The sequence below is a fragment of the Myotis nattereri genome (genome assembly GCF_964212035.1).
Source record: "Myotis nattereri genome assembly, chromosome: 4".
In the NCBI taxonomy this organism is placed as follows: domain Eukaryota; kingdom Metazoa; phylum Chordata; class Mammalia; order Chiroptera; family Vespertilionidae; genus Myotis; species Myotis nattereri.
Genome location: NC_138079.1, coordinates 101,420,713 through 101,435,346, shown reverse-complemented (window position 1 = coordinate 101,435,346; position 14,634 = coordinate 101,420,713). Strand labels below are relative to the sequence as shown.

General features: G+C 58.9%; 2 protein-coding genes across 8 annotated transcripts; both read left to right on the top strand.

Moving 5' to 3' along the window:
* Nucleotides 1-404: 404 nt before the first annotated feature.
* E4F1 (E4F transcription factor 1) lies at nucleotides 405-10,998 on the top strand. 7 transcript variants are annotated; one of them, XM_081090585.1, is made up of 14 exons: nucleotides 405-633; nucleotides 3,202-3,353; nucleotides 4,445-4,547; nucleotides 7,453-7,646; nucleotides 7,736-7,856; nucleotides 7,953-8,105; nucleotides 8,196-8,365; nucleotides 8,684-8,893; nucleotides 9,140-9,245; nucleotides 9,385-9,602; nucleotides 9,840-10,038; nucleotides 10,111-10,253; nucleotides 10,322-10,384; nucleotides 10,465-10,998. In XM_081090585.1, the coding sequence occupies exons 1-14, from the start codon at nucleotides 474-476 to the stop codon at nucleotides 10,819-10,821; spliced, it is 2,349 nt and encodes a 782-aa protein (XP_080946711.1). In that variant the 5' UTR covers nucleotides 405-473; the 3' UTR covers nucleotides 10,822-10,998. The 7 variants fall into 7 exon arrangements, with proteins under 7 accessions (XP_080946711.1, XP_080946710.1, XP_080946714.1 ...); XM_081090584.1 differs by having other exon boundaries at nucleotides 9,137-9,245; XM_081090588.1 differs by lacking the exon at nucleotides 8,684-8,893.
* On the top strand, nucleotides 10,944-14,005 carry DNASE1L2 (deoxyribonuclease 1 like 2). Its single transcript, XM_081090590.1, has 8 exons — nucleotides 10,944-11,771; nucleotides 12,009-12,168; nucleotides 12,257-12,345; nucleotides 12,439-12,522; nucleotides 12,596-12,696; nucleotides 12,774-12,886; nucleotides 12,980-13,231; nucleotides 13,667-14,005. Exons 2-8 carry the CDS (start codon nucleotides 12,025-12,027, stop codon nucleotides 13,718-13,720), a joined length of 837 nt encoding a protein of 278 aa, XP_080946716.1. The 5' UTR covers nucleotides 10,944-11,771; nucleotides 12,009-12,024; the 3' UTR covers nucleotides 13,721-14,005.
* The last annotated feature ends 629 nt before the right edge of the window (nucleotides 14,006-14,634 follow it).

Here is a 14,634-nt window from a genome sequence, read left to right as displayed (position 1 = left end):
GGTCGGTGGTGGACAGAGGGCCCCATACGGCCCTCTAGAGCTCGGGGTCCCCGCGTGGTGCCCAGGGTCATAGCACATTCTCAAGGCTGGCCGGGTGGCGCACCGGGCCACCTCGCCCCTATACTCCAGCTCTCAAGTCCAGATGCCGCTTTCGGGACCGAGCCCAGCCCCTTCCAGGCCCGCCCCAGCCTCCCGCTTTCCTCTAGCACAGCTACGTCCCTTCCTTCCTAAACCAAACCCAAGAGCCCTCCTCCAGACCCCGCCCGCTGCTTGTCAGTCCGCTCCACGGTAACCCAGCCCCCATACGAAGCCCCGCCCACCACCTCTCGTTATAAGCTCCGCCCCTCTACCTGTCCATCAAACTCACCCTGGCCCCGCCCCGCCAACCTGGCGTCGTCTTCCTCGCTCCGGCGCGGCCCGTTGTTATGACGACACGGTCGTAAATCCGCCATCTTCCTGCGGCGCGTTGCGACATGGAGGGCGCAATGGCAGTGCGGGTGACGGCCGCTCATACGGCAGAAGCCCGGGCCGAAGCCAGGAGGGAAGCGGGCGAGGGCGGGGTCGAGGCGGCGTCGTCGGCGGCCTTAGCCCCTGGCGGCTTCCTCGGCCTCCCGGCGCCCTTTAGCGAGGAAGGTAACACGGCCGGATGCGGCGGGGTGTGGCCGGGGTGGGGGCAACTCTGCCCGGGGCTGGCGGAGGCCCCGATGACCTGAGCTGCAGGCGCGACTGACGTTCCCAGACCCGGATTTCTCTCCCATCCCAGGGGACCCCTCACACCTGCACGAGTCCCCGGTTTCCTCGGACTCTCGGGCCTCACCTGCGGGGCGCCAGTCATCCCCGTGGGTTCGGTGCTGACTCCTGGATACTCACAGTTGCCCCAGCCTTCGGGGCTGTCCGGATGGACCTCCACGACCGCCTCCACCGCCAGCCCAGCTCTCCCCTGGGCCCCCTCCCACTGCACCTGACGGGCCGCCGGGGCCCTGGCTGGGTGTGACTGGGGGCTCCAGGAGGGCGGGGCCTCGGGTTTCTCCAGGTTTGGGCTTTGTCCAGCTGGCACCTGGGGAGGAGAGCCGGTGCACTGCAGCCAGCCTGCGGGCTCCGTCCCGGACCTGCCCGTTTCTAGCTCTTTGATCCCGGGCAGGTGGCCACACACCGCTCCATTTCCTATTACAAATGGGGATGCGGCTGATAACAAGGTATCAAGCATTTAACCTGTATCAGCTTTTTTCATCCTCAAACCAACCCTGGACACTATTATTATTGTTGTTATTTCCCATTTTGTGAGTGAGGAGTATTGAGGTTCAAAAATGTGGAAGTGACCAAGTCACCCAGCTAGTAAGCAGCAAGGACTGGACCGGGTTCCAGGACTGTGAGACAGTTCAACACGCTCCTGTGTGCTGCCATCTCATAGGGCAGTGGTGAGAATGAAAACAGCATGTGAATCACTGAGAACAATACTGGAACACACTGAGGCTCATTCACGGAGAAGTAGCTTTTGGAGCTAGAACTAAGGTCTCAGCCCTCTGAGCTTGTCCCATGCGGCTGTAGCCTGGGCCAGGCAGGAGGGGGTCAGCTAGTGATATTGGGTTGGTGGCCATTGTCCCTACAGCAGTCATATTCCCTACGGCCTTCATATTCCTGGTACAGTTTTTTCTTACTCCTTATTCCAGCTTGGGGAGGGGCAGTACCAGTAGGGGCGGGGCCAACTTGAAGAGGGGTCTCTCTGGAGATTGCTGTGCCCTGCTGGGCTTGCCCATGGCATTGTCTCAGTGTCACATGGGCTGGGTGTGTCCCCTTCTGTGGCAGGAGTTCCTTCAACCCTCAATACCCTGGTGCCGAGTCAGACTCAGCGAGTTAAAAGGGTGGCGGACACCTCAGTACTTGGCTTGTGACTCTGAGCCATCTGGATGGGACTGCCCTCTGTCAGGTGGCCTGTAGGCGAGTCATGGCGGTGGTTTGGCCCTTTGATTGCTCATTAATTCAATAGACATTGACCGCCCCTGTGCACCAGGCCTGGGTTTGACCCTAATGAGGGGCTGCATATGAGATGATGGGAACTAGCAGACTTTTACAGAAGCAGAGGGAACACCTCCCCATCCCTTTGTCTAAACAGTGGGATTTCTAGAGTAGACCCTCAGGTTCAGGTTCTGGCCCCAGTAGTCACCAGCTGGGTGGTCTTGAATCCCAAGTTGCTCTGCTAGAGTGGAAATAGTAATTTCCATTTCCCCAGGGTGCTGTCTGGTTTTGGTGACATCCCCAGTGAGGTGCCTAGAATGTGGTAGGGACTCGGTGAGCAGGAGAGGCAGGCACTACTGGCTGGTTATCCCAGATGGTGAGGAGCTCAGGTGCTATGGCCCTAAGGCGTGGAGTCCCTCTCAGGTTCCATCCTGGGTGTCATCACCAGAGCAGAGAGGTGCTGCCTGTTGGCACCAAGGAAGCACCAAGTCAGAGAGAGAGAAGAGTAGTTATGGGTCAGGGTGCCCCCTCTTCTGTGTTTGCCAAGGGCCGGCCTCTTAGCCAGAGCCCTGTGGGCACCAGCACCTCTTCTCCCTCTGCTGTACTCTGCATTGGGTCAGCCCATTTTATTTTTTTTTTATTTTTATTTTTTTTATATATTTTATTGATTTTTTACAGAGAGGAAGGGAGAGAGATAGAGAGAGTTAGAAACATCGATGGGAGAGAAACATCGATCAGCCGCCTCCTGCACATCTCCCACTGGGGATGTGCCCACAACCCAGGTACATGCCCTCGACCGGAATCGAACCTGGGACCCTTCAGTCCGCAGGCCGACGCTCTATCCACTGAGCCAAACCGGTTTCGGCGGGTCAGCCCATTTTATAGTTGAGGGAACAGGCCCAGGTGTGGTCATCGAGGTACCCAAGGTCACATGCAAACCCTACAAGCCACTGTCCCCAAACTGGTCAGATGCCTCTGCCTCATGACCGCCTCCCTGGACCTCCCTCCCCTTGTCTCTGAGGTGGGGGCTTTGGACATGACGGCCTGGGTGCATTCCTGCAGCCTAGGTGTACTGCTGCGGCTGACCTCCAGAGGATGAGGGCTTGCACCTTGGGCTCCTGAGAGTGTTCTCAGCCCCTCTGGGAGGGTCAGGGAAGGCGCTTCTGGTTCTGATGCCACCCTGGGGTGGATTTGGCCAGGGCCCGGAAGCCCTGCCCAGCCCCACTGACCTCAGGCTTGTTACAGATGAGGACGATGTGCACAGATGCGGCCGCTGCCAGGCGGAGTTTACTGCTCTGGAGGACTTTGTTCAGCACAAGCTCCAGAAGGTCTGCCAGCGGGCTCCCCCGGAGGCCCTGCCTGCCACCCCTGCGGCCGCTGCGCTGCTGGGCCAGGAGGTAAGCCCACCACCCACACACATGCAGGATGAGGAGGAGGTGGCATGCGGGGACAGACCTGTGCAGCTGGTTCCCAGTGACACCGGGGCAGGCAGAGAGCAGGCATCCGATTTTGTGACTCTGAGCCAAGGGAGGGTTAAGTGGGTGGCAGACACCTCAGTGCTTGGCTTGTGACTCTGAGCCATCCGGATGGGACTGCCCTCTGGTGGGGTGAGGGGGCATCTGGCTCTACCACCAAGAGCCTGATGGGTGCTCTAGGATTTCCTGGATGGCCTGGCCTTCTCAACAGCCTCTGGCTGAAGCATACGCAGTTGGGGCCTGTGGTCCCTCCTTTCTTGTGGCCCAGAGTTCTGCCTTGGCTCAGGGGTATCATGGTGGTTTTTGTATTTTTGGCCTCTTCTATCCTGTACAGATAGTTCTTGTGGATCCCACAAACAGCATGGCTCTGGGTCCTGCCACCCCATAATAAAAATGGCCGACGTTGTTGCACCCCATGTGTGCTTGGGGCTGTACACACACAGTTAGGGCCCGTGGCGCCCCGCACAGTGGGCACTCTTGTCATCCTCGGAAGGAAGTGGGAAAGGAGGCTCCAAGACAAGTCTGTGGCCTCAGGTCACTACAGGGCGTAGCCTAGAGGACATTGGGCCCAGAGTTGTCTTACTCCAACCCTATGCTCTGTACCTGCCCCTCCCGGAAGTGCCCTCTCCTTTAGGAAGGTCCCGGGACCCACTTTCCCAGAGCCCTCTCCTGTGACCCCTGGCTGGGGCTGGGGGTGTAATAGCTTACCTTCACCACCTTCATTCCTGCACAGCCAGCTGAGCTTCGAGCTGGAGTTCTGATCACTTCCTTCTGGAGTCCTCCCTGAGGGTGCTTGGTGCTGTGTTCCTCAGGGGCCAGAGGTGTTAGAGTGATGGGGCTGACACCCTGGGCCAAGCTGGGAGTTGGGCTCAGAGTAGTGAGTCTCTTGGGGGAGATGAGAGACTCCACCCAGCCATCCTGCATGGACATAAAACCAAGCCTGCACTCCCCAAACCAAGGGAGCTCGGGAGCTCCACAGACGGGTTCCTTTTGTCCTTGTTCACCACCGATAGGTGGTCCCGGCCGTGGCAAGCCCGGAGGAGCCCATCACCTTGGCCCACATTGTTGTGGAGGCAGCTGCTCTGACACCAGACATCAGCCACACACCTGATATTGGTAAGCTGGCCCCACTGGGCTTGTCCACTCCTGGCTTTCAGCCCTGAAGTGTCATTGACCTGGTAGCCATCAGTGGTCAGGGCTGGAGGCTGGGAACCTCTGCTGCCCACACTCCTCTGATCCCTGAGAGCAAGGCCTGGCCCAGGAGGAACTGAGGCCTGGTGTGCACCTTCCCCAGGGCAAGGTCTATGGGAGGATTGAGCATTGGGCATCAGGCCGTCCCCTGCCAGGAAAGGGAAAGCATGTTGCCTGGGCTGCCCTAGGATCTTCCCTACTTCTCTGCTACCTCCCTGGTTCCTCCCCCCCCCCCCCCCCACAGTTGGCTCTGGAGATTCCGGGTGGGTATGCATGGGGTGCATCTGCTGCTCCAGCTTGGCCTTGATCTGCTGCCTGACCTTGGCCTTCTACTCCCCAGTGCTCACTCCCTGTGGGGATAGTGATTCCTGACCTGATTCTCACAAGGCTTTTATGAGCATACAACGCCAAGTCAGCCCCTTTGATGGCTTTTTTTAAGTTAAAGTACCTTCTGATGTACAATAGGGGAGGGGTGTTGAGATGTTTGGATTGGATCACACACTCATTAATTGGGGACAGGCCAATGCAGGGGGACATTCAAAGGGTAGTTCAGGGCTGGGGCACGTAAAGAGAGTTGTGGGGGGGAGGGGAGGTGCTGGGTGTGTGCACAGCAGTGGAGGAAGGCTGGGTTGAGCCTGCTGCCTTGGGAAATTTGGAAGGGAATGGTGGTTACCTGGGGAGCCTGCTGGGCAGAGACCTTGGCAGGTGCCAAAGGTTGAGGAGCTAGACAGGAAGTTTGGGCAACAGGTAGAATTTGCCCTTGGGAAGCTCTTAGGACCATCTGGGCTAGAAGGAAGGGGTGGGGGAGGAGAGTGGGGGAGGGGAACCTTGGAGCAGGCTTTTTGCCAAGGCCCCACCTCAGGGAGGCGAGGGGACACCTGCCCTTGTCTCCATGCTCTTTCCCCCGGAGGTTCCTGTGGACAAGGAAGTTCACCTGGTGCCCCTCTGGGATAGGAATGCTGTCCTGTGGGAGGTGGGGCCATGCTCCAGCCCTGGCTTGGTGTTTGGTTTCTGGGGTGGGTGGTGTCATAGAAAAACAGGTTCCCTGCCCTGGCTGGGTGGCTCAGTTGGTTGGAGTGCTGTCCTGTACACCAAAAGGTTGTAGGTTCGGTTTCCGGTCAGGGCACGTATGGGAGGCAACTGAACAATGTTTCTCTCTCACATTGATGTTTCTCTCTCTCCCTCTTCCTTTCTCTCTAAAAATCAAAAAAGCTTATTCTTGGGTAAGGATTTAAAAAATAAAAATAAAGAAAGAAAAAAGAAAAACAAATTCTGTGTTTGGGCAGCATCTACGGGCTGCAGACCCTTGTTCAGTCAGGCATCTTCCCACCACCCAGACCTCCAGCCTGCCCATGCCTGCAGCTCGGCAGCTCTGGGGGCTCTTCTGTGGGCACCCCTGCCTCTCTTACATCCTTGGGAGTTTCTCCTTTTGCAGGCATCCTGGGTGCCCCAAATGTCCCCTTGGTGTTAGCTGCTCAGTGGTCCACAGCCCAGGATTGGCCAGACTCTAAACTACCATCTGCTGTTGTCCCAGGGCTGAGAGTTCTGTGTCTTTGCATGGTCAGCGGAGGCTGCTGGGGCCGATTAGCAGCTAGATACCCACTCCTGCCTCTTCTTGGGAAACAAACTTGCATTTCACTTGTTACCCCTTCCCTGAACCTTTGGTCTACTGTATGACACATCCTGGTGCAGAGGAAAGATAAAGCATCAGGCATGCTTTATCGTCGTCTTCTTCTTATTAATATAATATTGATTTCAGAGGAAGGGAGAGGGAGAGAGAGAGAGAAACATTAATGATGAGAGAAAATCATTGATCGGCTGCCTTCTGTACACCCCCTACTGGGGATCAAGCTGGCAGCCCAGGCATGTGCCCTGACTAGAAATTGATGCTCGACCACTGAGCCACACTGGGTGGGCCCTTATTTGTTGTGCTTCCATTCTGTTTGGAGGGAATGACTTGTCAACACATGGTGCCAGCTTGATTGAGGCTTCAAAGAAGCAGTTTCACAACCATTTCCAACTGTCATTTTTATGAACAGAAATTGTGAAGTGTTTACAGCTTAGCTTTACACATTGTCAGATTTATTTTTTCTAAATATGTTTTTATTGATTCTAGAGAGAGAGGAAGGGGTGAGGGGCGGGGAGGAAAACATTGATGTGAGAGAAAAACATCTATCAGCTGCCTTCTGCACACTCCTACCAGGGATCGAGCCCCCAATCCGGGCATGTGCCCTGACAGGATCAAATTGGCGACCTCCCAGTGCAAGGGATGAGCTACACTAGACAGGGCACATTGGTTGATTCTTGTTGTGTCCTTAATGGGGATCGAACTCACATGGGGATGACACTCTAATCAATTGAGCTACCCAGCCAGCGTGATTGTCAGATTTCTTCAACGCTCTCGACAGGTGCAGAAACCTCAGGCTGTCCCAGGTGTCTCATGAGCATTCACTTTGAGGCCGGGTTCCTCGCCTGCCTGCTTCAAAATAGATGCTAGTGGGTGACTCTGGAGGCATTTTCTTATGTTAGTGGGAGCTGGGGCAGCAAGCAGGATAGATGACGGTGAGCTGGGTTGGCCTGCCCACTGTCTCTGTGTTGGGTACTCCATTGCCCTTAGAAGTGGTAGGACCCCTGTGCACATCTAGTGCTGTACTCCTTTTGGCTTAGGGGAGGGGGCATTTGCTCACCATGGTCTCCACTGGATACATTCTGGGGGCCTGGAACTTCTCCAAGCAGCTCCAATATACCCCAGCAGTATTCCTGGGCCAGGGTCCCAGGAGGGGTAGGGCCCTCGGCATCCTGAGACTCAGGCTGACCTGCTTCTCTTTAGACAGTGGACACATCAAAGAGGTCATTGTGGCTGCTGAGGTGGATCCAGGCGACAGTGAGATGGCAGAGGCCTCAGGCAGCCCCGATCCTCAGGGGCCCGGGCTGGCCGGGCAGGGTGAGCAGGCCCAGCTCAAGCTGCTCGTGAACGAGGATGGCCGCTACGTGTGTGCATTGTGTCACAAGACCTTCAAGACGGTGAGCCCCAGATCTTGGGCCGTGTCAGCTAAGGGGACCAGGCCTCCTGCCCAGGGAGCTGCCTGAGCCTCGCTGCCCCTCCCTCTCAGGGTAGCATCCTCAAGGCCCACATGGTCACCCACAGCAGTCGTAAGGACCACGAGTGCAAGCTGTGCGGGGCCTCCTTCCGGACCAAGGGTTCCCTCATCCGGCACCACCGGCGGCACACAGGTGAGCTGGCTCAGTATGTGGGGCACCCCTGCCTCCTGGCGGGAGGCTATGGCTCCAGGCCTGCCTTCTTTACCCACAGCTGACTCCATTCCACAGATGAGCGTCCCTATAAATGTGCCAAGTGTGGAAAGAGCTTCCGGGAGTCGGGCGCACTGACCCGGCACCTCAAGTCTCTCACCCCGTGCACTGAGAAAATCCGGTTCACCATGAGCAAGGACGTGGTTGTTGGCAAAGAGGAGGCGCATACAGGTCAGCATGGTGAAGGCTCCCTGTTCCAGCCCTGAAGCTGCCCTGGTCAGGGAGGCTTCTTCAAGGACTCTTCTTGGTTCTGCCTTAAAGGGTCTGGTGCCTCCGCCGTGGGGACCGTTACATCATCATCGGTGATGGGCGAGCCCATGGAGACATCACCCGTGATTCATCTGGTGACAGATGCCAAGGGCACTGTCATTCATGAAGTCCATGTCCAGATGCAAGAGCTTCCCCTGGGCATGAAAGCCCTAACCCCAGAGGTGGGGGCCGTGGGGGTGTGGCCTCTGACTGCTCAGCGCCAGGATCTGTTCTGGGCACTGGCTCTAGTGGGAATGGGACTGACCTGGGCCTGCACTCTGTGTGGTGGCAGAGGCGATGAAAGACCAATGGCTGCCCTAGATGGGGCAGGCAAGAGCAGATGGGAGTGGACTGTGGGCTCCCAGGGGCATTCCTGAGTGAAGATGCTGGGTGTGCACAGTGGTCCTTGGGCCCCTTGGATTTCTCCTGTGTGGTGGGTGTGGGTGGGCGCCATATGCGGAGCCGCCTGGCCAACCTCCCTCCCTCCCCCTCCCCCACAGCCCCCTGCTCCCAAGGAGCTTCCCTGTTCCAGCGAGGACAGTCGGGAGAACCTGCTGCACCAGGCCATGCAGAACTCTGGCATTGTCCTTGAGCGGGTCACTGGGGAGGAGGGGCCCCTGGAACCAGTCCCTCCCGCTGCGTCCAGTGCCCAGCCCCTAGGAGATGGTCCCCCAGAACTGCCGCTGCTGGAGGTGGAGCAGGTGGAGACAGTAGGTACCTGTGCTGCCAGTGTGCTCACTCCTGGGGGCCGCACCGTAGAGGAAGCTACTCACTACCCTGGCCTGGCCGCCAGCCTCCTTGCTGTGCTCCCTGCTGTCACTTTCTGCAGTGACTTTGTCCCCTGAGCTGCTTACCCCTGAGCCCATGATGAGCCTCTCAGGGTGGGGGTGCTACGGGTCTGTCTGTGGGACCCAGCCTGCAGTGGATGCTGGAAATACGCTGTGGTCCCCCAGCAGGTGGCCCATGAAGCCTCAGCGGTATCCAGGACCCACCTGTGCCCTCAGTGCAGTGAAACCTTCCCGACAGCTGCCACCCTTGAGGCCCACAAAAGGAGCCACGCAGGTGGGTGGCGAGTGGGGCACTGTGAGTGGCCAGGGTGGTCCCTTGGGCAATGGTGGTCAGGGTGGCCTGTGGGTAGGCAGCAGGCGGTTGGGGGGGCCCTTGGGGATGGGACGTGGCCTGACATTGCCTGTGGCCCCAGGGCCGAAGCTGTTCACATGTGTGCAGTGTGGCAAGGCCTTCCCCAAGGCCTACCTGCTCAAGAAGCACCAGGAGGTCCACGTGCACGAGCGCCGCTTCCGCTGTGGGGACTGTGGGAAGCTCTACAAGACCATCGCTCACGTGCGCGGCCACCGGCGTGTCCATTCAGATGAGCGGCCCTACCCTTGTCCTGAGTGTGGCAAGCGCTACAAGACCAAGGTGGGCCCTCCAGCCCTGACTTCTGACCCCCCCACCCATGAGCTTCCCACTCTGTGGGCCAGCTCCGTCCCTTGTTTCTGCCCCCGCCCTCCCGTGGTACCCCTCTGCCCAGTGTTGGCTCGGACCCTCCCTGCTGGCCAATGAATCCCCCCCTTCCCCGGCCCTAGAAGTGGGTGGGGAAAGCCTCAGTCTTAGGTGTGGACAAGACCAGGTTGATCCTGACAGTGGCCTCCTCAGAATGCCCAGCAGGTACACTTCCGGACACACCTGGAAGAGAAGCCGCACGTGTGCCCATATTGCAGCCGAGGCTTCCGGGAGAAGGGCTCACTGGTGCGGCATGTTCGCCACCACACGGGCGAGAAACCCTTCAAGTGCTACAAGTGTGGCCGTGGCTTTGCCGAGCATGGCACGCTCAACCGGCACCTGCGCACTAAAGGTTGGGGGCGAGTGGGAGGCAGGGGGGGGAGGGGCAGCAGGAGGCCAGCCCTGACTGAGCTCTCCACCTCAGGGGGCTGCCTGCTGGAGGTGGAGGAGCTGCTGGTGTCCGAAGAGAGCCCCACAGCAGCTGCCGCTGTCCTCGATGAAGACCCGCACACTGTGTTGGTTGAATTTTCGTCTGTGGTGGCCGACACCCAGGAGTACATCATTGAGGTGGGTGTAGGGCAGGGCTGGGATGTGGCCCAGGGGCAGGCAAGGTTGACCTCTGACCCTCTTTCCAGGCCACCACGGATGATACAGAGACCAGTGAAGCTACAGAGATCATCGAGGGCACCCAGACAGAGGTGAGGGGCTGGGGGAGAGGGAGAAGGGAGGTGTGGTGCCCTCACCCAACCTTGTGGGCTGAGCTGTGAGCCACCCACAGGTGGACAGCCATATCATGAAGGTGGTGCAGCAGATCGTACACCAGGCCAGCGCCGGGCACCAGATCATTGTGCAGAATGTGACCATGGATCAGGAGGCGGAGCTAGGTCCAGAAGCGGCTGCTGCAGACACCATTACCATTGCCACCCCGGAGAGCCTGACAGAGCAGGTGGCCATGACACTGGCTTCAGCCATCAGCGAGGGCACTGTGCTTACTGCCCGTGCGGGTGCAAATGGCACTGAACAGGCTACTGTGACCATGGTTTCATCGGAGGACATTGAGATCCTGGAGCACGCGGGCGAGCTGGTTATTGCCTCGCCAGAGGGCCAGCTCGAGGTGCAGACTGTCATTGTTTAGCGTGGGTGCCTGTAGGGTCCCACTGGGCTGGGCTGGGTCAGGGGCAAGGAACCTGAGCACCCTCCCCGCTCCTACTTGGCCTAGTATGGACAAGACACGGCACAGAATCCAGATGTTCAGATATGTGGGGGTGTAAATAGAGTTTTTTGTTGCTTTACAATAAAACATGAAAACCCACCGCTTGTGATATTGCAGCAGTGGCAGCCCTGGCAGGCTCTCCCATGGCAGCACCTGCCTGCCCGGGCCACCCCGCCCAGTATTCCTGATGGGGCTGGCGACACCTTGGCTGCGTGTGGGTGTCACTGGCATGTGGACAGGCAGCCATCTGCTGGTGCCCTGCCCACTGGGATCTGTGACCCCAGCTTCCTGAGGCCCGATGTGGTTCCCTGGGGCAAGGGACTTAGGCCAGGAGACCAGGAGCTTCTAACAATGTGTAGCAGAAACAGTGGAAGACGTGGAGCTAAGGAGGGGCTTTCCTAAGTGTACTGCCTTAGTTTCCCTGAGGGGATGCTGTTCTAGGAGGGAGATTCTGGATGACCCAGTTTCTGAGGGGTGGGGACAAGAGCAGGCCTGGACTCAGGGCCTGGCTGGCCATCTCCCTCATTCCTCATGAAGATCTTGGGGTGTTGGCAGGGGCTTGAGTCCTGATTCTGACAGACTTGGGGGTTGGAGCCTCAGGGTGGATCCCCTGTTGCCTTGTCTTCTGGGTTCTCTGTGGGAATGGGAGCCAGGAGTTCTGGCACCAACTTTGAGGGGGCGGGACCCAGCACAGCTGGCCCCTCCCTGGACCAGGGCCTCAAATACCTGAGTGTGCCCAGGCATCAGACAGACCTTTTGCCAGACCAAGCTCTTGGAGTCTGGTACCACGGACACACTCCCAGCCTGGACCTCAAACCCTGACTTGAGGTCCCAAATCCTGAGCCTCTGGCACTGCCCTATCCACATCTCAGGTGAGTCGAGCTGGATGGTAATGGGGTGCGTCTGTTTGGGCTTCAGTTTTCCCACGGAGTGGGAGAATGGCCATGAGCCCAGCACACCACCCTGGGGAGAGCGCAGGGGGAGCCTGCCCTTGGTGCTGGCCAGCATCGGGTGGCATGCCCTGTCAGGCCCCCACACCTGGGGAGGTGAGGGGTGGTTGGGTGTGTCCGACTCCGGGTGGGTGCTCAGGGCTGTGTCTGTCCTCCCAGCCACTGCCTCGGAGCAATGGGACGGCCCCGGGCCCTACTGGCTGCGCTCTGGGCCCTGGGGGCTGCCGGGGCAGCAGCGCTGCGCATTGGAGCCTTCAATATCCAGAGTTTTGGTGACAGCAAAGTGTTGGACTCAGACTGTGCCAGCGTCATCGCACAAGTGAGGCGGGGCCTGGGCTGGGGCTGCTGCCTCTGGGCTCTGCGGGTGAAGCTGCCCTGCGTGACCCGCCCCTACGGTCCCCTTCCAGATCCTGGCTGGCTATGACATCACGCTCGTGCAGGAGGTGCGAGACCCGGACCTGAGCGCAGTGTCCGTGCTCATGGAGCAGATCAACAGGTGTGGCGGGCAGGGCCCAGCGTCGGGAGCTCGGCCGGCATCCTAGGCCTGGGAGCGGTGCTTTGACTCGGGGCTTGGCCCATATCTCCGCAGCGTGTCTAGGCACCAGTACAGCTACGTGAGCAGTGAGCCCCTGGGGCGGGATCAGTACAAGGAAATGTACCTGTTCGTTTACAGGTGAGAAGTGGGGTCGCAGCGTGCGGGGTAGGAGGTGGCTGGCTCGGCGCACCCACCCGCCCTTTGCCCCCAGGAAGGACGCGGTGTCGGTGGTAGACACGTACCAGTACCCGGACCCGGAGGACACCTTTAGTCGTGAACCTTTCGTGGTCAAATTTTCAGCCCCCAGCTCCGGTGAGGCCCCGCCCCTCCTGCAGGCCCCGCCCCTCCCGCGGGCCCCACCCACCCCTGACACCCACCCTCTCCAACAGCTGCCAAGGAGCTTGTGCTGGTCCCGCTGCATGCTGCGCCCCACCACGCAGTGGCGGAGATCGATGCTCTCTACGACGTGTACCTGGACATTATCGACAAGTGGGGCACCGACGTAAGCCCCGCGCCCGCACAGCCCTGGGTCCCCGGAGGCAGGCCCTGGGGGCGGCCATAGAGGCGTGGGCTGGCTGACCCTGGTCCCCTGCAGGACATGCTGTTCCTGGGCGACTTCAACGCGGACTGCAGCTACGTGAAGGAGCAGGACTGGGCGGCTATCCGCCTGCGCAGCAGCGAGGTGTTCAAGTGGCTCATCCCGGACAGCGCTGACACTACAGTGGGCAACTCGGACTGCGCCTACGACCGCATTGTTGTCTGTGGTGCTCACCTGCGCAGGAGCCTGAAGCCCCAGTCGGCCACGGTGCACAACTTCCAGGAGGTGTTTGGCCTGGACCAGGCTCAGGTGAGGGCTGAGCTCCATGGAGTGGGGAGAGGGGGGTGTCCTCTGGCCGCTCTGCACTGGCAGACAGGAGCCAGCTCTCTTCTGTCCAGGACCAGGCTCAGCCTCAGTGCACCTGGCAATCCCCTCCCTGCCCTAATTTCTGGGAAAGGCCCCTACAGGGTCAGTTGTGGTTGAATGGAACAAGTCTGGGAAGGCACAATAGGATGCCTTCGCCTCTCCCAGAGGTAGGGTCCTGAGTCTGTGCCCACCCCCCTACTTGCAGGCAACAGCAGGGATGAACAGCCCAGGCCTCACCGGCCTGCTCCCCTAGGCGCAGTGGTTTCTTACAAACCCAGTGGGCTTCATCCTAGGTGGGGGGCCAGTTCTCTGAGGTGAAGCCTCAGGAAGGACAGGCTGCCCAGCAGGACCACTGAGACTTGGCCCCTCTCCCTCCAGGCCCTTGCCATCAGTGACCATTTTCCTGTGGAGGTGACCCTCAAGCCCCACTGACAGCTCCGAGGACTGGCCAGGGCATGCTGCCTGCAGACTGGCTATGAGGAACAGCTCCACAGGACTCAAGGTGGCTGGCTTGCCCTCAGCAAGGCTGCAGGGCAGGGGGAACTGGGCCTGGACAGGTGGCCATTGACATGTTACTGGAACAGTGAGCTGATCCCCCCATCTGTAAATGGCCTACCACTACCTACCTCACAGGGGTGTGAGGAGCAACCCAGAGCACTGGGTGTGGCTCTGCTCAATAAACAAGAGTGTTAAGCTAGGACCACAAACAGGTCAGCTTAGAGGCCTTCGTGTCCTTTCTTAGCTTGTCTTCCTGTGGCACAAACCTTGTCCTGCAGCCCAGCAGGTTCTTTAGGGCAGCGGTCGCCAACCTTTTGGACCTCATCCACAGACCACCGGCTGGCGACTGCTACTTTAGGGGACAGGCACAGTCTGGCCTGCCTATTTCACATCCTGCTGGAAACCACCACTTCCAGACCACTGTGAATGCAGTGCGGATCAGCACACACACAGGTAGTGTTGCCTTGCAAGGCCAACCTTCCAGCCCCAATGTTCCTCAACCCCCAGGCACTGGTCTGTATGGAGTCCTGTCCATCACTGCAGGGGGTCAGGTTAAGATCCTGCCCACGGAACTCCAGGTGGTACAGCCCTTCAGTGGTGCCTTCCTGGGTAGGTTCTCCTCACGAGCCCTGGGCTGGGCAAGGACTTGTCAGGACAATGGCCTGTACCCCAGGTAAACCCATCCCCTGAGGATCGGGAGTACAAGGTATAACTGACAGGGGCCTGATGAGGTTTCTAGTTTTTGGCAGGATTTGGTAACTGTCCTGAATTGTATGGTGGGAGGAAAAGCCTTTTTGTCAAAAGTTCGAGCAAGTTTTTCTTGACAAGTCTTTTTAAATTAAGATATA